This window comes from Oncorhynchus gorbuscha, linkage group LG05 (genome assembly GCF_021184085.1).
Source record: "Oncorhynchus gorbuscha isolate QuinsamMale2020 ecotype Even-year linkage group LG05, OgorEven_v1.0, whole genome shotgun sequence".
NCBI lineage: Eukaryota > Metazoa > Chordata > Actinopteri > Salmoniformes > Salmonidae > Oncorhynchus > Oncorhynchus gorbuscha.
This window is the reverse complement of record NC_060177.1, coordinates 38,072,792-38,097,292: the sequence shown is the minus strand read 5'-3', so window position 1 is coordinate 38,097,292 and position 24,501 is coordinate 38,072,792. Positions and strand designations below refer to the sequence as shown.

The 24,501-nt window shown below is 42.5% G+C and overlaps 1 protein-coding gene across 5 annotated transcripts in view; it reads left to right on the top strand.

The window, feature by feature from the left end:
• Window positions 1–24,501, top strand: part of LOC124035925 (LARGE xylosyl- and glucuronyltransferase 2) — a 133,622-nt gene that overhangs the window by 84,132 nt on the left and 24,989 nt on the right. For 4 of the 5 annotated variants that reach the window (XM_046349844.1, XM_046349847.1, XM_046349846.1 and 1 more), the window contains exon 3: window positions 21,866–22,059. In XM_046349844.1, the coding sequence (XP_046205800.1) occupies window positions 21,960–22,059 (100 nt within the window). In that variant the 5' untranslated portion in view covers window positions 21,866–21,959. Of the gene's footprint in view, window positions 1–3,141; window positions 3,361–21,865; window positions 22,060–24,501 lie in introns of those variants that run through there. The other variant, XM_046349845.1, reaches the window with a different exon arrangement.

Genomic DNA, 24,501 nt, shown 5'->3' with positions numbered 1-24,501 from the left:
CCTGACCAGGCATTTAACCCACTGTTCCTAGGCTGTCATTGAAGATAAGAGTTTGTTCTTAACTGACTTGCCTAGTAAAATAAAAATTGTCTCCAGGCTTAAAAATCCTCTCTCTTTCCCCTTCATCTTTACGGATTTGAAGTAGATTTAACAAGTGACATCAATAAGGGATCATGGCATTCACCTGGTCAGTCTATGCCATGGAAAGAGCATGCTAGACCTAGAAGCACAGACAGCTCAGCTGCTGCTGCAGCAGTCAAGTGCAGTGGAGGCACGAATAAAAAGCAGAGACATGGACTGATGTACTGCCAGTTGTATGTTTTGGCTCAAAATTATAGTGTAATAGTAATTAACCCTTAGGATAGTAGTTAGGCTTTTATAAGGTATTATGAGCCAATGGTCATCTGTTAAGCATTTATTCTGTCATTATTCTTCTTTATCTGGTATATGAGTCTATTCATTCACGACTAGGATGTTGCTGGGCCAAGCATGATCCCCTGGTGTTCTGGTACCAGTGCTGTGGGAAAGGAGGCTTAGCGGAGACAGGTCAGAGGTGAGTGCGGTCGAGGTAGGAAGTAACCAGAGAGAGACCGATGTACTGCCAGTTCCTTAATATGTTGGCTCCATGTGAAGTCGTGACAGACTGACAGTGACAGCAGAGAAGATACAGAGACAGACTGCACAGAAGGGAGGCAACAGAGGCACAGTTGTCGTGGTGAGTTGTGGTTTCTAAGTGTTGAATTTGTCTTAAACATGAGCTGGTTAAAAGAGGAGGAGGACTATGTTTCACATTTTGAAAAACGCTGTACTATTGTGCTGCCTATGTTATGTGTAAGTAACATGGGGGGGGGGTCAGGTGCGTGCACAGTGATGTGGGCAGGTGTGGCTAATATGCCAGGGCAAATTGTTGTGTGTGTGTGCACATCCGCGATTGAGTGTCTGTCTATATGCGTGTGTGTTTTGTAGCAGTTATCTGTCTTGCTCGGTGGTGCTGAGAGCCAACCCATTAGTTGTCTCCGCGGGGGAGAAAGGCAGTGATCAGATCAGCCCAGTGTCTGCAACTCCTATGGAGAAGAGATTAGCTGTCTCGCTGTTTGTTTATCCTGCGTTTTGAACACAGAAGCGGTCTTCCCGGCCACGCCTCCTTTTGAAGGTAGAGCAGACAAGTTGCACTGAGAAACTGTGTTTCTCATAGGAAGCATGGAGGCGTTTCCTGAATGTTCTTGGGAGGGCAAATACAGCCCCACCCTCCTCCTCACTATTTCCTACCCACCAATTTATGTGGAACATACGTGGGAGCCAGGGAAACCTAAACCATGTCATCTCTCTTCTCGGTATTCCCCTTCCCACACATTTTATGCTGGTGGGGAAACCCAACCCTGAACCCTGTCCACCCCCCCCCCCCCGTTTATGTCGGACCCCCTGTATGGGTGGTGTGGTGGGGGGACTTTAGGTTTACTGGCCAAGGCCCAGCCAGACCTTTAACCTCATAATTAGGAGATAAGCAGAGGTGTTAACCTGCATTAGTCATCTGGTTTGACAGCCACCGGATCCTGAGCCAACATCCCTGGACACTGATCTAAGGTCAGTTCCTTGCTGCCTCTCCTCTAATGGTTAAGGTCAGGAATGGCGGAAGGTAAGCCGATCCTAGATTTATAACTGTGCCTATGGGTAACTTCTACCCAAAGCAACCAGGGGAGTATGAGCACTGGAGACGAGAAGAAAGCAGTGAAACCAGTTCAACTGACCTAAAGGTCCATTAGCAATGCGAAACCTTAAAACTGGTGGCTGTAGAATTACTGTATGAATCACTGTCCGTTTCATCAGCATGTTTTCTTTTTGTTATTTGTATAGAACGGCAAGCGCTGCTACCAGTTGTTTGTGTTGTTTCTACTGGAATCGGACTGTCTTGGTTTAGCTTGGAGGCTCAATGGGAAACTGGTGCTCTAGGGACTGAGATTGAATTTCAGGATATAACTTTTATTTTCTCTCTCACACACACACACACACACACACGTAGACTTGTACACACACACATCATCACTGCTTAATTTAGATAGCAGCCAGACGCAGGCTCCAACTAGCTCTCTGTTCAGCAAAAACAGCATTGTGTCTACTTTAATTAGAGAGCTGTACTCCCCCGTTGCATGAACTTACACACATGCACATACGTACGTAAGCGCACACACGGTCCCTACTTAAGTGATAATGCCAGAGAAGCCGGTGTTTGGAGGATATATTGGCACAGGTGTTGTTAGGCCCGAGATGAAGTCGAGCTAATAATGCAGGATACTTAGTATATATCCATAAAAATGATGCCATCTGAGAAAAGCTGTCTACCTGTCTGTCTCATCCCAAAATGTTCATTGCTATGGAACAGCTGGAGATCGAATTTGAATATTGAAACAATGTTGCAAATGTCAGAGAGACAGACCGCGAGGTTTATACAAATCTCTGCCTTTGAAAACCAAACGCTAGTCTAAAAAAAATGGGAGATAATGTCTAGATGCTTTTTATAGCAGAGATCAAGTTTATAAATTGCGTGGCTGGGCTGATGAGATAGTGGATTGCTCAGTGAGATGGAACAGAGTAAATAGGCATTTCAACTTCATAGCTTTAGCTGGTGGTAACTTGTGGAATAAACACTGGCTGAAATGAGGTTTTATCCAATGAAATTCGGAATGTCTGAATGTAATTTAATTCAAACAATACATTCTAATTTGAATTATCCACACCCTACAGGAAGCATAAAATGTGAATTGAAGAAATTCACACACACACACACACACACACACACACACACACACACACACACACACACACACACACACACACACACACACACACACACACACACACACACACACACACACACACACACACACACACACACACACACACACACACACACACACACACACACACACACTGTTATTCATCCACTCTTTGGAATCAGGTTAGACAATGAGAGAGGGTCTTGCATTCCTGAGCTCCAACCAAGTCCTGTCTTTTGTCACAGAGGGTTAACCGTGTGCACGGTGAAACCACTCCCCCTTTCTCTTGTTTTCCTTCCAGCTTCTCTCGCCCCTTTCTCTGAGAGAGAGACTTATTGAAAGCGTGGCTGTCCACAACAACGTGGACTTGCAGCTACACGCTTGGTAGACACTTGACACACAGAGAGGAAACGATTGGAGCTTACACAAACACGCCGGTCGAAAGAATGTGCAAAGGTCACAGCGGCTTTTCACTATCGACTGTGTGGGTCTGTGTTTGTCCACTCGGTGTGTATGCCAGCTTTGTTTTCACCGTCAGCTGTCAATGTTCTTGTCAGACCTACAAGCACGTCTCACAGATGGAAAGGTGAGAGAGAGACAGAACAAGAGTGTGTGTGTGAGAGAGGGACGGAAAGAGAGGTGTGTGTGTGTGTGAGAGAGGGACGGAAAGAGAGGTGTGTGTGTGTGTATTCCTGTGTGAACAGGAGTGAGAGGTGAGCAGCACTCCTCTGTTCTCTCCTTCCGTTCCCCCTTGAGTGAATAGAGCATTTGTGCTGTCGTTGTAGCCCTTCTGTACCCTTCTTTTACTTCTGTCCCTCTCTTCCTACAGTATCTCTCTCTGTTGTCGTCTACCTACAGAATGTTTGTGTCCTGCATCTCTACCTTTTTCTGATATCTTTTCTCGCAATTATTTTCCTTAAAGGTACTATCTCCTAAAAGTTTTCCCCAAGAATTTGACCTTGGTGTGCTATGTTTACTATATTGGATGTCCTTCTCTACACTGTGTGTGTGTGTGTGTGTGTGTGTGTGTGTGTGTGTGTGTGTGTGTGTGTGTGTGTGTGTGTGTGTGTGTGTGTGTGTGTGTGTGTGTGTGTGTGTGTGTGTGTGTGTGTGTGTGTCCTCTTATGTGTTCTGTCTTTGTTTTATGTTGTTACTGAGTCATCCAGAGTGAGCCGTTGGAGGCGACAGTATGTTAGAACAACAAAGTAGGGCAGATGGGACGAGGTAACTATCTCTGCAGTTGTTGTTATTTCTGCAGGCCATTGAAGGATACTCAACTTAATCTGTTGTAGCGTCACTCTCTACGGGGGGCTGAGGAAGACGTGTGTGTGCCTGTGTATTAGTATTAGTGTGTCGGCGTCCGTGCGTGTTTATGCATAACCAGGTCAATTATTGATTGTAAACTGAGGTGAGATTAGTTAGTTTGTGATCTAGCGTAAACTTCAGCTTTAGTGTTTCTCAAATCAAATGTTTTTGGTCTCATACACATGGTTTGCAGATGTTAATGCGAGTGTAGCGAAAAGCTTGTGCTTCTCGTTCCAACAGTGCAGTAATATCTGACAAGTGATCTAAAAATTCCCAACAACTACATAATACACACTAATCGAACAAGTAATCTAACAATTTCCCAACAACTACTTAATACACACAAATCTAAAGGGGTGAATGAGAATATGTACATATAAGTATATGGCTGAGCGGCATAGGCACGATGCAGTAGATGGTATATTCATGTGATATGAGTAATGTAAGATATGTAGACATTATTAAAGTGCCATTATTTAGAGTGGCATTGTTTAAAGTGACTAGTGACCCATTTATTAAAGTGTCCAGTGATTGGGTCTCAATGCAGGCAGCAGCCTCTCTGAGTTAATGACTGCTGTTCAGCAGTCTGATGACCTTGAGATAGAAGCTGTTTCTCAATCTCTCGGTCCCAGCTTTGACCTGTACTGACCTCGCCTTCTGGATGATAGCGGGGTGAACAGGCAGTTGCTCGGGTGGTTGTTGCCCTTGATGATCGTTTTGGCCTTCCTGTGACATCGGGCGCTGTAGGTGTCATGGAGGGAAGGTAGTTTGCCCCCGGTGATGCATTGTGAAGAACGCACCACCCTCTGGAGAGCCTTGCGGTTGAGGGCGGAGCAGTTGCCGTACCAGGCTGTGATACAGCCCGACAGGATGCTCTCGATTGTGCATCTGTTAAAGTTTGGCAGGGTTTTGGATGACGAGGCAAATGTCTTCAGCCTCCTGAGGTTGAAGAGGTGCTGTTGCACAGTCTTCACCACACTGCCTGTGTGAGTGGACAATTCAGCAGAGTGGAGATGATGTTTCCTACCTTCACCATCTGGGGGCGGCCTGTCAGACTGTCCAGGACCCATCTGCACAGGGAGGGGTTGAGACCCAGGGCCTCCGGCTTGATGATGAGCTTGGAAGGTACGATGGTGTTGGATGCTGAGCTGTAGTCAATGAACAGCATTCTTACATAAATATTATTCAGATGGGATAGGGCTGTGTGCAGTGCGATGGCAATTGCGTCATCTGTGGACCTGTTGGGGCGGTATGCAAACTGAAGTGTGTCTAGGGTGGCCGGTAAGGTGGCGGTGATATGATCCTTGATTAGCCTCTCAAAGCACTTCATGATGACAGAAGTGAATGCTACGGGGCGGTAGTCATTTAGTTCAGTTTTCTTTGCCTTCTTGGGTACAATGGAACAAGGAACAATGAAGCATGTGGGGACAACAGACTGGGATAGGGAGCGATCAAATATGTCCGTAAACACACCAGTCAGCTGGTCTGCTCATGCTCTGAGGACGCGGCTAGGGATGCTGTCTGGGCCAGCAGCCTTGCGAGGGTTAACATTTATAAAAATGTTACTCACGTCAGCCACTGAGAAGGAAAGAGCGCAGTCTTTGTTAGCGAGCCGCGACGGTGGCACTGTATTATCCTCAAAGCGGGCAAAGAAGGTGTTTAGTTTGTCTGGAAGCGTTCTCCTTCCCCTGTGTCCCTGTGACAGCTGGGGTTTAGCTCAGCAAACAATCCTCCATATTGTAAACAAACATTATATGATTATGACATTGACCTTTTATTCAAACTAGAATTTAATGATCTTAACCAGGATTTGCTTTTCTTTTTTACTATGGCTCTGATTGGTCACACACTCTCTTGCTGTGTGGAGTGTGTGTGTGTGTGTGTATTTGAGAGAGTCCTTGCATTCATGCGTGAAGATTAACAGATTCTCACACAGTTCAGAGAAAGCCAAACCTTACACACTGCTGAATCACCTTTTTTTCCCATTAGGAGAAGAGTTTCTTTACATTTTTCAAACCATATTCTGAAATATTTTTTTTCTGGGCCTCTGTGATCGATGCCGATGATCTATGATAGATAAGGGATAGCTAACAGATAGGTAATGAGTCATCGATCATGGATATTTTTCCAGAATCCTTTATTTTGCTTCTTGCTCTCTCTCTCTCATGTTTCTGCAGGCTGCAGAACATCTCACTCTCCTTCTGGCCCCAGTAACCTGAAAACCATTCCCACCTAGAATTCCTAGACTAGAGTCCTCTATAGATGTATCTCTGTCTCCTAGGAATGCTACCCTCAAGCATGTAACTCCCTCATTATTTTATTTATTTATTTAACTAGGCAATTCAGTTAAGAACAAATTCTTATTTTCAATGATGGCCTAGGAATGGTGGGTTAACTGCCTGTTCAGGGGCAGAAGGACAGATTTGTACCTTGTCAGCTCGGGGGTTTGAACTTGCAGCCTTCCGGTTCCATGCAATGTGTTTCTAGTATTACTATGTGCTAGTACTACTATGTGCCTTCTATTCACACTACCGTTCAAAAGTGTGGGGACACTTTGAAATGTCCTTGTGTTTGAAAGAAAAACACATTTTTGTCCATTAAAATAACATCAAATTGGTCATTGTTAATGTTGTAAATGACTATTGTAGCTGGAAATGGCTGATTTTTAATGGAGTATCTACACAGGCGTACAGAGGCACATTACCAGAAGCCATCACACATGTGTTCCAATGGCACGTTGTGTTAGCTAATCCAAGTTTATCATTTCAAAAGGCTGATTGATAATTAGAAAACCCTTTTGCCATTATGTTAGCACAGCTGAAAGATGTGTTAATTAAAGAAGCAATAAAACTGGCCTTCTTTAGACTAGTTGAGTATCTGAAGCATCAGCATTTGTGGGTTTGATTACAGGCTCAAATAGCCAGAAACAAAGACATTTATTCTGAAACTCGTCAGTCTATTCTTGTTCTGAGAAATGAAGGCTATTCCATGCGAGAAATTGTCAAGAAACTGAAGATCTCGTACAAAGCTGTGTATTACTCCTTCACAGAACAGCGCAAACTGGCCCGAACCAGAATAGAAAGACGAGCGGGAGGCCCCAGTGCACAACTGAGCAAGAGAACAAGTATATTAGAGTGTCTGGTTTGAGAAACAGACACTTCACAAGTACTCAACTGGTAGCTTCATTAAATTGTACCCGCAAAACACCAGTCTCAACCTCAACAGTGAAGAGGTGGCTCCGGGATGCTAGCCGTCTAGGCTGAGTTCCTCTGTCCAGTGTCTGTGTTCTTTTGCCCATCTTAATCTTTTATTTTTATTGGCCAGTCTGAGATGTGTTTTTTCCTTAGCAAGTTTGCCCAGAAGGCCAGCAATCCGGAGTCACCTCTTTCCTGTTGACATTGAGATTGGTGTTTTGCGGGAGACAATTCTATGTTAATTTAATCGACAAAAAAATGTGCTTTTCTTTCAAAAACAAGGACATTTCTAAGTAACCCCAAACTTTTGAATGGCCGTGTGCGTGTGCGCTCGTGTGCTTTAACTACCACAAGAGAAGTGTGTAAATACTGTAAAGTGGTTGGGACTTTAAAGGAAAACTTCACCCAAACACTGCCTTTTGGTATTTGTTTCATTAGTCCGTTATTGATATAATCCCAAAAATGTTTTGCATGTCAGCCATCAAGTTTTCAAGATTTATCACTTTCCAAAATACCGGAAATCTGGCCTGTATGATGCATTTTGCATCATATGAAGCTGGGTTTTGCAGTTTACCTTTAATATCTCCCACTGATAATCAAACCCATTGTTTGTGTATTGTTGAGGCTGTGAGCTATCAACTTGGATTGGCACTGAAGAAGTGTTAATATTTCCATTACCAGAACAGTAGAAGTGCTCTGAAATAGGACTGAGGGCGAGATGGGAATAGAGGGGAAAATTTGAAAAATAAGGGACTTTGAGACACAGACTGATAAAGGCTGATGTTAGAGGGTGGCCAGACGAGATGACACATATTAGCTCGGGTTCAAATGACCAACAGACCATGTAACGCTGAATATTTGTGTGCGTGCTTGTGTGGGTGTGTGTGTGTGTGGCTGTTGATAACAGAGCCGAGTTGAGTTAACAACTTCACAGTCCCCCTAGAACTATTCAACGATCCTAATGGCAAAGCTACTGCAGTGAACTTTAGAGCTCTCTCTCTGTCTTTCTGCCATTCCTTCTCACTCTCTTTCTCTATGTCAATCTTCCTTATACAGTGCCTTCGGAAAGTATTCAGACCGCTTGACCTTTTCCACATTTTGCTACGTTACAGCCTAATTCTAAAATGGATTAAATTGTTTTTTTTCCTCCTCATCAATCTACACAAAATACCCCAGAATGATAAAGCAAAACAGGTTTTTATACATTTTTGCAAATGTCTTAAAAATCTAAAACTGAAATATCACATTTACAGAAGACCCTTTACTCAGTACTTTGTTGAAGCACCTTTGGCGGTGATTACAGCTAGAGGTCGACCGATTATGATTTTTCAATGCCGATACAGATTATTGGAGGACCCAAAAAAAGCTGATACCGATTAATCGGCCATTTTCTTTATTTTTTTTATTTGTAGTAATGACAGTTACAACAATACCGAATGAACACTTATTTTAACTTAATATAATACATCAATAAAATCAATTTAGCATCAAATAAATAATGAAACATGTTCAATTTGGTTTAAATAATGCAAAAACAAAGTGTTGGAGAAGAAAGTAAAAGTGCAATATGTGCCATGTAAGAAAGCTAACGTTTAAGTTCCTTGCTCAGAACATGAGAACATATAAAAGCTGGTGGTTCCTTTTAAAATGAGTCTTCAATATTCCCAGGTAAGAAGTTTTAGGTTGTAGTTATTATAGGAATTGTAGGACTAGTTCTCTCTATACCATTTGTATTTCATATACCTTTGACTATTGGATGTTCTTATAGGAACTTTAGTATTGCCAGTGTAACAGTATAGCTTCCGTCCCTCTCCTAGCCCCTACCTGGGCTCGTACCAGGAACACATCGATTACAGCCACCCTCCAAGCAGCGTTACCCATGCAGAGGAAGGGGAATAACTACTCCAAGTGACCTTTGAAACGCTATTAGCGTGCACCCCGCTAACTAGCTAGCCATTTCACATCGGTTACACCAGCCTAATCTCGGGAGTTCATTGGCTTGAAGTCATAAACAGTGCAATGCTTGAAGCACAGCAAAGAGCTGCTGTCAAAACGCACGAATGTGCTGTTTGAATGAATGCTTACGGTCCTGCTAGTGCCTACCATCGCTCAGTCAGATTGCTCTATCAAATCATAGACTTAATTATAACATAATAACACACAGAAATACGGCCTTAGGTCATTAATATGGTCGAATCCGGAAACTATCATCTCGAAAACAAGACGTTTATTCTTTCAGTGAAATACGGAACCGCGAATACGGACCATATCAATTACACACTAGATAAACTAGTAATATCATCAACCATGTGTAATTAACTAGTGATTATGAGTGATTGATTGATTGTTTTTTATAAGATAAGTTTAATGCTAGCTAGCAACTTACCTTGGCTTACTGCATTCGCGTAACAGGCAGGCTCCTCGTGGAGTGCAATGAGAGGCAGGTGGTTAGAGCGTTGGACTAGTTAACTGTAAGGTTGCAAGATTGAATCCCCAAGCTGACAAGGTAAAAATCTGTCATTCTGCCCCTGAACAAGGCTGTTAACCCACCGTTCCTAGGCCTTCATTGAAAATAATAATGTGTTCTTAACTGACTTGCCTAGATAAATAAAGGTGTAAAAAAACATTTAAAAAATAAATCGGCAAAATCTCTGTCAAAAAAATACCGATTTACGATTGTTATGAAAAATTGAAATCAGCCCCAATTAATCGGCCATTCAGATTAATCGGTCGACCTCTAATTACAGCATAGAGTTGTCTTGTGTATGACGTTACAAGCTTGGCACGGCACAACTGTATTTGGGGAGTTTCTCCCATTCTTCTCTGCTGATCCTCTCAAGCTCTGTCAGGGTGGACGAGGAGAGTCGCTGCAAAGCTATTTTCAGGTCTTTCCAGAGATGTTTGATCGAGTTCAAGTCCCAGCTCTGGCTGGGGCGCTCAAGGACATTCAGAGACTTGTCCCGAAGCCACTCCTGCATTATCTTGGCTGTGTGCTTACGGTCATTGTGCTGATGGAGTCTGAGGTCCTGAGCGCTCTGGAGCAGGTTTTCAACAAGGATGTCTCTGTACTTTCCTCCGTTCATCTTTCCCTGACTAGTCTCCCAGTTCCTCATAAACATCAAAAAGAAATAACAAAGACAAATAGAAACAAATTTGTGTTGATTTGGCACTCAAGCATCAGTTCATTACCCATCCCCCGACACTGTCAACCAAGAGTCAAGACTAAACCAATTCACCTTGGTGGTGTGCAGACTGGTTTATTAATATTATTCTTAATGATTTCACACAAAATAAAACAGAAAAAAATAACAACAATTTGTCCGTGAAACTGTATATTCAAAGTATTATGAATGAATTGTGGTTCATTTGGTATATTGTCGTAGTGTGACCGATTTGACTAATTACATCCCCAGGTCGCTGCTGTAAATGAGAATGTGTACTCAGTCAGCTTACCTGGTCAGATAAATAAATAAATACAACATTAGTACTGTGCAATGTTGGCGCACCTCTATTGTATAGATCCCCCCCCCCTGCTCCCCCTACCTCGGGCTTCCAGTAGGTGTCACGTTCTGACCCTAGTTCTTTTGTGTTTTCTTTGTGTTAGTGTTGGTCAGGACGTGAGCTGAGTGGGCATTCTATGTTGTGTGTCTAGTTTTCCCTTTTCTATGTTTGGCCTGATATGGTTCTCAATCAGTGGCAGGTGTTAATCATTGTCTTTGATTGGGAACCATATTTAGGCAGCCTGTTTTGTGTTGGGTTTTTTGGGTGGTTGTTTCCTGCCTTCTGTCTTTGTGTCTATGCACCAGATAGGACTCTTTCGGTTTTTCACATTTGTTGTTTTGGTATTTTGTAGTGTTCACGTTTACGGTCTTTATTAAAGATGTTGAACTCTAACCACGCTGCGCTTTGGTCCGATCCTTCGTCCACAGAAGAAAACCTTTACAGTGGGGAGACCTGAGGTCAACCTGCCCCATCTCGTACTTCTGAGTGGGAGACCTTCCCTGGCAGTAGTCTGCCTATCTCACAAACTACAATCAGGGCGCCCACTCCGACAAGGCTAATTGACCCACAGTTCCACACGGTGACATGATATCATTGACGTGACGTGCAAACGAGCGATTCGAAATTTGATCGCGCAAAGGTCACCTTTACGAGTTTTATGGTGCGGGTGCCCCGTGCCACCCCCGGCAAGATGCCCACATCGCCTCTACGTAAATCCGCCACTACTCACACTCGCACACCCACAAAAACAAAGAAACACACACACTCTTATGATAGCAGTCAGAGCTGCAGCAGATGTCATATGAGCAGCAGAGTCTAACGGGCTAAATTGCAGTTTCATGTTTCATGTGAAAACCCCCTGCTGTTACTGCGAAGTGTGTGAACCATCATATGAGCACAGATTATTGAACGGGGTGATAATTGTGTTTCTTACCCTGCTCTGAGAAAAATGCAGAAGAGAAAAAGGTGTGTGTGTGTGTGTGTGTGCTGCGTCTCTCTGTCATCTCCCCCGACACACGCCTGAACAGACTGTAGTGACATAATTGCCCCAAATGACATAAAGCCTGATTTGACCTGATTTGAAGTGAACAGAAGTGATCTAGGGAGGCTGCAACAACAGTACATGATGACACACAGTTAGCCAACCAAACGCTAATACAAACATTCACACACCCACCGAAATTGCTAATAAATATAGAAAATGTGCTGTAGGCTACAGTCAGAGAAGGAGCAATGATTTTTTGACAGGGGGTGCAGAATCGTTTTTTGCCTAATTTAAATATGTTTCTGCTTATAATTTCTGATGTTTTGGTAGGCCATTGGTTAGTCAACTTGTCTGTAATAGATACATGCAGCTTCCCTTCTGTCAGTATATGTTGCCCTTGAAGACCAAATAAACTTTTGCTCACCAGAATGTTTATTTAAAAAAGATGTATATATATTTAACTAGGCAAGTCAGTTAAGAACAAATGTACAATGACAGTCTACTTGTAAAGCCCCCCTTGGCCAAATCCTCCCCAAATGACACTCGGTCAATTGTGCGCCGCCCTATGGGATTCCCAATCACAGCCAGTTGTGATACAGCCCGGGATCGAACACTAGTCCTTAATGACGCCTCTAGCACTGCGATGCAGTGCCTTAGACCTCTGCGCCACTCGGGAGTCTACACTGTTAAAAATAAGTGCTTTAAGGCCTCCTGGGTGGTGCAGTGGTCTAAGGCACTGCATTGCAGTGCTAGCTGTGTCACCAGAGACTCTGGGTTTGAGCCCAGGTTCTGTCGCAGCCGGCTGCGATCGGGAGATCCATGGGGGCGACGCACAATTGGCCTAGCGTCGTCCGGGTTAGGGAGGGTTTGGCCGGTAGGGATATCCTTGTCTCATCGCGCAGTAGTGACTCCTGTGGCGGACCGGGTGCAGTGCACGCTAACCAGGTCGCCAGGGGCACGGTGTTTCCTCCGTAACATTGGTGCGGCTGACTTCCGGGTTGGATGCGTGCTGTGTTAAGAAGCAGTGTGGCCTGGTTGGGTTGTGTTTCGGAGGACGCATGGCCTTCGATGGTCGTCTCTCCCAAGCCTGTACGGGAGTTGTAGCGATGAGACAAGATAGTAACGACTAACAATTGGATATCATGAAAAGGGGGTAAAAAATACATTTTAAGAAGTGCTTTGTAACACCAAAACTAGTGGCAACTGAGCTGCCACCGACTGGAGGGAGATGAAACTTTAACTTTGGTGGAGTATTGAAAAACATTATCCTGAGATGTTTTGAAACATAACATGGTGTGTTGTAATGCCACTTAAGTGGTGTGTATAGCACCTTGCCAGAGACTGGGAGCACTAAAAAGAAATGATTGAAAACACTATTTTGGTGTTTCGAGTCCTGTTTAGTGCCGAATTAGATACCTTCTCTTTTGGTGTCGTTTCCTCACTCTAAAGCTCCTAAACACCATTATGATTTGAATCCCTTCTAAGGCATAATTAGATCCCTTTTTCTGAAGTGTCTTAATGTTTAACATTGTTTTATGTATTTGATCATTTGACATTGTATAACATTTTGGCAGGTATTGTCAAGCTCAGTGTTCAAACCATCAACACAAACTGGTTGAACAGCAAAACTGTGGGACTCTGCACTTGCCCTCTTCCATTGACAATCATGAAGGCTTGAATGGGTGCTGTCTTCATTCAAGATCAATTTGCCTGATGGTTTTGATATCCATTCATCATGATCCATTACACCTCTTGGCACAACGAGCTTATTACTCATATAAAAATATACTTTTCTTTGGTCAAATATGTATGCAACATTGTGTGATAGAATGATAAAGTCTAAAAATGTTGCATCATGCACAATCCTTTAACATCAGAGTCACATGGCAGGATATAAAATGCAAGGTGATTAAAACCTGTTAGGGGCTTATATTCCTGTGCGGGTAGCGTGACTACAGCTCAAGCTCATTACCATAACGCACAATGCGCAAAAATATTCCTAAAAATATTTAACCTCCACACATTAACAAGTAAAATAGCTCAAATGAAAGATAAACAAGTTGTTTATCTAGCCAGCAAGTCAGATTTCTAAAATGTTTTACGGCGAAAACATAGCACATATTTATGTCAAACCACCACCGCAGACATAGCTCATTAGCATAGCCAAGTAGGAAAAAATATGCAATCAACAAACGCAGGATTAAAAGAAAAATCATTTCACTAACCTTTTGAAATCTTCATCAGATGACAGTAATATAACATGTTACACAGTACATTCATTTTTTTTCAATAATATGCTATATATATATCCATAAATCTCTGTTTACAATGATGCATCGTTCAAAAAATGCTACTAAAATGTCCGGAGAAATTAAATAGCTCCGGCAGATAACGTCAGCTAACAAGGAATACACATCATAAACTTTGACTAAATATGCATGTTTTACATATGTATAGGAAGATACACTTCTTCTACATGCAAACGCTGTGTTACTTTTATTTATAACATTACATTTTGCGTTTACTAGGCTATAATAGGGAGTCGGCGCTCCCACATTAGCATAATGACTCCTCTATCTTGGAGTCGACAGAAACCCAAAATTAACACATAAATATTCCCTTACCTTTGCTGTTCTTCCATCAGAAGACCTGGAAGGAATTATACTTACCAAAAACAGCCTTTAGTTTTCAAGTCTGCGTCTTTCGGTTCTCAAAATAGTCTGATTTTGGTCAAAATGTAGGCAAAATTGAAGTGGGTGCGCACCAAAACGTCAAATATATATCATATGTCGAGTAAACTTGTCAAACTATGTTCATAATTAAGCTTTAACATGTTATAAAGGTGTACAGCAATTGTGAGGACGAAGCGAAACACACACGTCTTTTAATCGATCCTGAGGGAAAGAGAGAAAATGTGCAGAGCGCGCAAATAGGTGCACTGTTTTTTGGCGTGACTGAGACCTTTCGGCACGCTCAACGTCTCGTGAACGCGCGATTCTCACAATGAGAAGCCCCATAGAAGGCAGCCTTCACGCTGAACACGTAGAAACTGTTCCCAGAGCGGTAGCCTTTTGGGAAGTGCGTTTAAGATGATGTCAAAGTAGGGGCAACTTTTTCCATTACAAGAGAGATTTTGGGAGAATGCATGCCCTGACACTTCTGTTTTACATAGAGACAAAATTTAAACGGTTTTAGAAGCGTTAGATTGTTTTCTATTCGATAATAGTTTTTATATGCATATATTAGCAACTTTTGAAAAAAAATTATCCTGTTTTATATGGGTACCCAAATCCTCCAGAAGGGGCAGTAAACCGTGGTATCCTGAACAGGTTAAAACCAAAGACTTCCAATGAGTTCGATCACAACATTTTCCTCATGAAAGTTACTTACATTTTGAGGAATATATTTAGTTGAATTTATTCTTTGATTATTTTGGTAGAATGAAATGAATAAATCATAGAAATAACTTGTATTTTGACACTATTGAAACAGTCATGAAATGACAGAGGGGATACAGATAGGTGGGAGAAACAGACTGAAGGGTTGGAGCGGGGAATTTAAGCCCCGTCTTCGGTGGATAGAGAGGGGTGACATGTTTAAGCCGTGTCCGTTATTGCTAGGCCAAAGGCACTACACGACTTGCATTCATTTTTCACGTTTGAGTTCATTTCATTTCAATTAACCCCAGAATCATTTCTTGCAGTGTGACTGTGTGGTTGAGTGTGTCAAATTCCAACAAAATGTACCATTTTACTGCCCTCCTGTTTCTAATCTGTCTTAAAAAAGCAGTGAAAAAAAGAAAGGTGTAATTGCACATTAAATATTCTCCATCGGCCCTTGTCATCAATCAATATTTAGGCTATAAACCATTGATTGTATGAGAAACAGTTTTTGTGTTTTCGATGCTGTCTTTTATGTGCACTAAAACCCTCAGTGTTTTCACAATACTCTCTTCAAAACAACAATATTAAGGTTGAAGAACCACTTTGGGTGTTTCAGAGTACTTCATTTCTGTTTAAAAACACATTCTGCGCATTAAAACACTTGCATTGGGTTTACATTCAAACAACCTCCAAACACCAGATCTCAGCTCAGTTTTCATGGTTTCATTACACAATCATGTTGTTTTGAGGCTTTTTACTTTTACAGTGTAGTTGACGTCGCAAATCTGTGCTCTTGGGGACCTTCAATGCTGCAGACATTTGTTGGTACCTCTCCCCAGATCTGTGCCATGACACAATACTGTCTCAGAGCTCTGCGGACAATTCCTTCGACCTCATGGCTTGGTTTTTGCTCCGACCTGCACAGTAAACTGTCGGACCTTATACATACAGGTGTGTGCCTTCCAAAATCATGTCCAATCAATCGAATGTACCACAGGTGGACTCCACTCAAGTTGTAGGTTGATGATTCTGTTTTGTATCATTGTTAACTTTGCAAACATTTCTAAAAACCTGTTTTATGGGGTATTGTGTGTAGGTTGATGAGGAAAATGTTTTATTAAATCAATTTTAGAATAAGGCAGTAATGTAACAAAATGTGGAAAAAGTCAGGTGGTGTGAATACTTTCCGAATGCACCATATGTATTATATGTATATATAGTTATATTCCTGCATCTGACATTGCTCGTACTAATAATTCTTAATTTCTGAATTTTTCTGGATTATGCGTGTGTTTTATAAATGTTGTATTATTATTGCTAGGTATTACTGCACTGTTGTAGCTAGAAACACAAGCATTTCGCTGAACATGCAATAACATCATTTGCAAATCTGTGTATGCGACCGATATACTTTGATTTGATTTGCCTCTCTCTATCTCTCTCTTTCTGTTTCTTTCTCACACACACACACACACACACACACACACACACACACACACACACACACACACACACACACACACACACACACACACACACACACACACACACACACACACACACACACACACACACACACACACACACACACACACACACACACACACACACACACACACACACACACACACACACACACACACACACACACACACACACACACACTTATGATAGCAGTCAGAGCTGCAGCAGATGTGATATGAGCAGCAGAGTCTTATTGTCTGAACTGCAGTTTCATGTTTCATGTGAAAACTCCCTGCTGTTACTGTGAAGTGTGTGAACCATCATGTGAGCACAGATTATTGAGCAGGGTGATAATTGTGTTTCTTACCCTGCTCTGAGAGAAACGCAGAAGAGAGAAAGGTGTGTGTGTGTGTGTGTGTGCTGCGTCTCTCTGTCATCTCCCCCGACACACGCCTGAACAGACTCCATTACCGTATATTCCTCAAACATTCTGTGCATTAAAACTTGCATTGGGTTAACATTCAAACACTCTTCAAACACCAGATCTCAGTTTAGTTGTCATGATTTCATTACACAATCATGGTGTTTTGAGACTTTCTACTTTTACAGTGTAGTTGACATCACAACATTGTTCTCTGTCATCTCTGTTTCTTTCATGGAGCAAAGATGTTTAGGGACCGGGGAGAAAATGCAATAATGATTTTTTTATTATAGTTTATTTTTTATTTTTTACATTTGGTGTATCAGTCAGCCAGGTCACCCGTGATACAAGTCAGTATTTGACGTCCATCCATGTCTGAGGATGTCTGGCGATGACGTGTAAACCGTCCACTAGGGGTGGGATGGGCGTAAGCATCTGCCTCTGGTGCCCAAGGTTGCATGTTTGAATCCAGCAATAGAAAGTTTTTTTGGCGATTTTTGTTTTTAGCCTATCCCAAACCTTAATCCTTTACCTTAACCATTCGGAGGTAATGCCTTACCTGTAAAAATTCTGAGTTAATACCTAAACACTTAAAGACTTCGAAATTTGATGTTTGAGAAACATAAATCAAATCAAATCAAATGTATTTATATAGCCCTTCGTACATCAGCTGATATCTCAAAGTGCTGTACAGAAGCCCAGCATAAAACCCCAAACAGCAAGTAATGCAGGTGTAGAAGCACGTAGATGAACATCTAATTCTGACTTGAGCTTGTTGGTATCAATCTACTGCAATAATTGCTTATTTCTGCAGGAGTTAATGTTAAGACTATGTGAGAGGTTATAGACCTACAGTCATTATCCAGATTTCAGTTTCCATTTAACCCATCTGAACAGTAGGCTACAGTTCCCTTGACGTGTCATAGGGCTATTTGAAGTCTCGCCTAGTGTCTGTCGAATTTATATAGTGCCTCACACAAATCACACACAACATAGCCGTACTGCTATCATCCTCTTTTACCACTTCACCAAATATTTCCCAAAAATACATTTTCTGGCCCCTCCCTACTCTTTATTTTTAATTCTCCATTTTGCAGCATTTCTGTTATTGAATTAAACTCTGACATTGTACTTTTTTGCCTCAGTGGAAAGACATTCACTTTTTCTACCCGTTCACAAAAGCTTGAAGGGATTGGTGTGTAGGCTATTTGGCAGATGTAAAGTTCGGCCCTAAAGCTTAGGTTTATGCACTAATGCCAGACCTCAATGTAGCCTATAGGCCTAGATGTAAATTGCACAAGAATTATGCATTTATATATATTTTTTTCTGTACTATTTTCTCTTTATTCAACCCGACAGCCACCCGCCCGACCCGCAGATATAACTGTGGGGACTGCAGGTTATGAATCAACCCACATATCAAACACACACACACACAAACACAGGACAAGACAGGTCAAACATATGCAGAGGGACCCAATCCGTCTGTGCCACAGATACACTCACAGACATACAGACAGGGGTAAACGTATCCACTCTGAATGGATGGTCTGGTTTTCAATCAAGAATCTAATCTCAAGCGTGTGTGTGCGCGTGTGTGTGTGAACCCTGGGCTGAGGTCAAAATAGAGAAAGAGAGTAGATGATTAACTGTCTCTGTTATCATGGTTTTCTGATGCAGGAAGCGCCAAACTGATTATGCCCTAATCAGAGATATCTCCCTTCCGGCTTAGCTCAGTGCTAAAAGGCCCTTCACTTTTAATGGGGAAGCTACCGATAAAAGCCTTTACACAATGGCGTCAGCTCTTAATTGCACTATTACTTGCATTATATGTTTCTCGTGTTTTATTGACAGCCATGCTTAGAAATACAGGAACAGGCAGGTTTCCCTTGGCACCATTCACTATGCTCTACAATAATGTGAAATAGAAAACTTTGGCTGTTTTGTACCTAACTAATTAAGAATTTCTGCTTTCGAGGACAATGAATGAAGTGTTGTATTCTGTTTAGTTTTTATTCTTTTTCCAACAAATCTCGTGGTCTGACTGCAGTATTCGACTTTTGACCATAAACTTAGGGATTAATTCCATATGGTTAAGATAAGGGTTAAAGTTTGGGGTAGGATTTTAAACCAGGGTTTGGAACCGGTTCAGGGAACAGAGCCGAAAACTGGAAAATAACAAACTTTTTCAAGGAACAGAATCAGAGCCAGTAACAGAAGTGATCTGTACTGTTCCGGAACAGACTCCTTGTTTTAAAAGCATGGGAACCGGTTAATAACGTTGTTTTATGATCTGGGAGGGAGGGAAAAAGAAAGAGATTTACACCTGTGGTGTAAACCATTTCAGAATGGGTTTATCTTCAGCACACACACACACACAGAGAAAAACACGTGAAAGATCAGAGAGAAAATAAGAAAGATTCAAAAGCAGATATCTTGCAGTATTTATCACTTGATGCAGCCAAGGGTTTCTGGGAAAAAAATCCCCTTCCTGATATCACCTTGACCAGGTTTTGTAGCTCCAGGGCGTAACCTCAATACTATGTGGATCACATGAACTATTACTGTACTTTAACAGGCAAAGAGCAATAACTGTGCTTACAAAAAGCACAGCAAGGAAATGTATGGGGTATTTGACGTGAATGTATTTTGAGGTTATAGTTGAATCAACTGTGGATTTGAGGGGATTGTTGAACTATCCTTTTAAGGCAGGGTTGGCCAACCCTCCTGAAGAGGGGCCCGTTGAGGTGGGTGGTTCGGTTGAAACACCTCTCGCCTTTCTCTTCTGTATCTGCAGGCCTTGGCTCTCTTTCCCTATCCAAAGTACAACATCTCTCAACAGTCCTCACTTACTTTAACTGTTTAAAAAATATATATATTTATTTAACTAGGCAAGTCATTAAGAACAAATTCTTATTTACAATGACGGCCTACCTGAAGGCAAAAGAGACCTAAGACAACAACATTGCATGTCAGCAACACATGAAAGCACAGCATGGTAGCAACACAACATGACCACAACATGGTAGCAACACAACATGGTAGCAACACAAAACATGGTACAAACATTATTGGGCAGAGACAACAGCACAAAGGGCAAGAAGGTAGAGACAACAATACATCACGTGAAGCAGCCACAGCTGTCAGTTAGAGTGTCTGAGTCTTTGAATGAAGAGATGGAGATAAAACGGTCCAGTTTGAGTGTTTTTTTGCAGCTCGTTTCAGTCGACAGCTGCAGCGAACTGAAAAGAGGAGCGACCCAGGGATGTGTGTGCTTTGGGGACCTTTAACAGAATGTGACTGGCAGAACGGGTGTTGTATGTGGAGGATGAGAGTTGCAGTAGATATCTCAGATAGGGGGGAGTGAGGCCTTAGAGGGTTCTATAAATATGCATCAACCCTTGGATCTTGCGATGGGTATACAAAGATGACCCATTTACAGAGGAGTATAGAATGCAGTGACGTGTCCCATAAGGATCATTGGTGGCAAATCTGATGGCCGATTGGTATATAACATCTAGCCGCTCGAGAGCACCCTTACCTGCTGATCTATAAATTACGTCTCCATAATCTAGGATGGTCATCTAAATCAGGGACTGTGAGCCAGCTATGGCTTTGGTTGTTGTGTTATTAATGTTACTAATAACATTTTCTATAGAATTATACTGCACATGTCGGAGTTGCTCTCCAGCATGTTGTGGTATTGTTGATTTTCTCTCTCTCTCGCTGGCATTATCAGCAGTGCTCTTTGTCCTTGTCGTTTTAGAGTCTGCTAGCTGTAGGCGCTGTGACGAGAATCCATTGGAATGAGAGACCTTGAGCAAACACACACACACACCTCGAGCAGCCAAGTTAAGCGCCTGTTTTAAGTAAAGTTGCACACTGAAGGGCAGGATGTTCATTTGACAGTCTTGAGGGTGTGTGTGTGCACATGTCAAGTAGATGATAACCACAGGTTAGCGTTTTTCATCATGTATCTTGTTCTGGAGTCTGCTCTGCAGAGTGGTCACAAGCTGGTACAGTCATAGAATAAGATGTTAAACCTTAACCACACTGCTAACGTTAATGCCTAACCCTAATCTTAAATTAAGACCAAAAAGCACATTTTTTACAATTATAGCCAATTTTGACTTTGCTGCTGGCCCATTTAGCAGGAATCGCTCAGTTCTACCTCCAGGACAAGACTCATCCCAATAAACGTCAACCTGCATGAAAACCTGGGTCCCGGAGCAAGTTCAGTTTAATCTCACCCCTATACCGTCCACCCATTCCACTTTCTCCTCCCTCTCTTCCCTCTCTCACCAGAGTTTTCACACCAGCAAAGCACAGGCCAGACACACTCTTCTTTTCATAAACTCCCAGATATTTTTTGACTTCTCTTCTTTAATTGGCAGCTGCATCCAATCTTGTTTCCTTCAGGCCTGCATCTAATTAAAGTGAAACGTGATTAATTAAGCTCATCATAAAACAAAGAGAGGACCTGGAACTCTTATAGCCTTTATAGATAGAGGGAGGTAGCGAGAGAGAGAGGGGGAGAGAGAGAGCGAGAGTCTGCCCGCACTTGCCAATTGAGCCTGGCTGTGAATAAACTGTGTGTGTATGTGCGTGCTTGCGTGCACATGTGTGTGTGCGTGCACGTTTGTGTACTCATGCGTGTGCTTGTATTTGTGTTATGAGAGTGAGTTAACATCATATTTTAATTGTGACCCTGGCATTTTGTGTCCTAACTTCTGCTTTGCTTGAATACAAACTGCACTGTTATGCCACTAAAGCATTTTGTGATAGCATCATGCTAACCTTCTCCCTCCTCCTCTCTTTCTCCTCGTCTCTCCCTCCAGATGAGAGGATGCAGCAGGAAGCAGATGTGAGACTGAGCCCGACCTGAGCCCTCATCCCCCGCCCCCGCCCCCGCCCCCACCCGGCCGTCCCATCATGCACATGCCGTTTCGAGGTCGTCTGAAGCTGCTGGTGGCATCTCTGACCGCCGTCATCCTGCTCACCTGGCTCTACCTGCTGGCTGGGAACCTGGAGAGTAAGTAGTACCGGCCCGTCGCCATGGTTACATGACTGACCGGAACTACTTTTCCACTGAGCTGCAGAAGAAAGGAATAGGAAACACATGTATGCATATACTGTAGCTACTTTAAAAACACATTAAACAACGGTATACAGATGCCGAATCTTAATATGAGCCTCCTGTTGTTGCAGGAACATGGAGATTGCAAACTTGTAGTGCATTCAAGGTTTAAAAAGGCTTCTAGAGTTTGTAATTTCCATTTTGAAATGTCAGACTCAAAATAATGTTTACGACCTTAAAATAACAATAACTAACCCTTTGTTTACTTTTTTCAAATTTTTTACCCCTTTTTCTGCCCAATTTCGTGGTATCCAATTATTAATAGCTACTATCTTGTCTCATCTCTATAACTCCCGTACGGGCTCGGGAGAGATGAAGGTTGAAAGTCATGCGTCCATTTACAACCCAACCAAGCCGCACTGCTTCTTAACACAGCGCGCATCCAACCCGGAAGCCAGTCGCACCAATGTGTCGTAGGAAACACCGTGCACCTGGCAACCTTGGCTAGCGTGCACTGCGCCCGGCCCGCCACAGGAGTCGCTGGTGCGCGATGAGACAAAGATATACCTACCGGCCAAACCCTCCCTAATCCGGACGACGCTAGGCCAATTGTGTGTCGCCCCACGGACCTCCCGGTTGTGGCCAGTTACGACAGAGCCTGGGCGCGAACCCAGAGTCTCTGGTGGTGCAGCTGGTGCTGCAGTACAGTGCCCTTAACCACTGCGACACCCGGGAGGCGCTTTGTTTACCAACTTGTATATCGACTTTGCCACTTCAGCATGCTTATGTGGCACGGGCCAGAAAGTCAATGGTTCACCGACCACCACAGACGAACTCTCATTGCCTGTTTCATTACAGCCCTGCTACACTAGCCGTCGGGCGTCCGGCATTGCTATCAGCCATTGAGGAAATGCTTCCTTGAAATCAATGAATGCTGCTTCACTGCCCGTGTTGCGCTCACGATGCGTCACGTCCAATGTCAGCGTCCAAGCTCAAGAATCACAGAGTTTAAATTCTCGATGGCAGACGCTCACGTTAATTCTATCTTGTGATAGAATGATGAAATGATGACAAATAAAGACGATTTTGGTTGCACATGGCCACGACTATACACCACTGGTTATTTTAGTCAAGAAGCTACTACTACTAGCTAGCTAGTTACATTGACTAGCTAGGTTCAAAAGCAGCGTGTGACATTAGGGGATCATTTAGTACAACCACTAGCAGCAGTTTAGTGAGTACTTGGGAAAAACTGGACCAAAGCTATTATACTTACGCATAATCGTTGAATATGGTACAGTAGGCAAAATAGAATAAAGGCTCCTCTCTCAAAACAACGAACTCTGTGTAGCAGGTAAAACTTCACATTGACGTGACGCTGATGGCACAGCAACACAATGCATATAGTGGAGCTGAAGAGTAACACTGCAATCAGAGCCGGCGGCAGAAAATGATCAGCAAGGGGAAATCAGATTTTCTATAATTACAGAAAATATTTGCAAAAAAAAAAAGATAACGAACAGGTTTCTGTGCCAATGCAACCCACAACCAATAAACAATGCATACTGACTTTGGGCACTTCTATGTCATGGTTTGCATTTTCAACACCACAATAAATAGATGTCAATCTCGACAAACATAAAATGCATCCCTCCATCCCGACCTAGGATTGGCTTGACAATCACCGAATGTCATTCAAGTTTTTGGTGTTTTATAAGAGATGACTCTTTCCGTTAATCAAATGTTTTGCTGCACAGTTTGGTTTGAGTTGAATGGTTCAGTAAATACAAATACATAATGTATACACACAGTACAACACTTTTTCAAAGTGACTGGGATCGCACAATTAAAGTCAGACTTATTTCCATTGTGGTCCCTATTTTCTTCCATAGATACATAATGAAATGTCATAGATAGAGACACAGACAAAGAAAATGCTTGCCTCTAGATGAGTATGAGTTTAAGTACAATTCTTACAAGCTTGTTTTTGCTTGTCTGCAGCTTATTCTTTAGATGTTTGGGGCTGCTGGTGAAACACTGGACGAGCACACTTGCCAGAGTCTTTAAGGTGTCCCTATAGCGAACTTTCCATCCAATTGTTGACAGATTCTCATATAAATATGAAAAAATCTGCATAAAAACAATATTTTCCCATCAGAGTTGTGTTTCCCTCAAATTGACTTGTTGAGTAAATACATAGTCCACAAAAATAACTTTTGCGGTTAGATTCCCGTGGCGGAAAAAAACAAACAAGGTAAATTACTTTCCATCGCTTTTAGTCCTACTGATGGTTTTGTCTCAAAAAAAAATGCGTAGGTATGGTGAACATGCCCACTCAATATCAAGCCATTTTCACGAGGCTAGAATTATATTTTGGACAAACGTGCGCATGCCTAC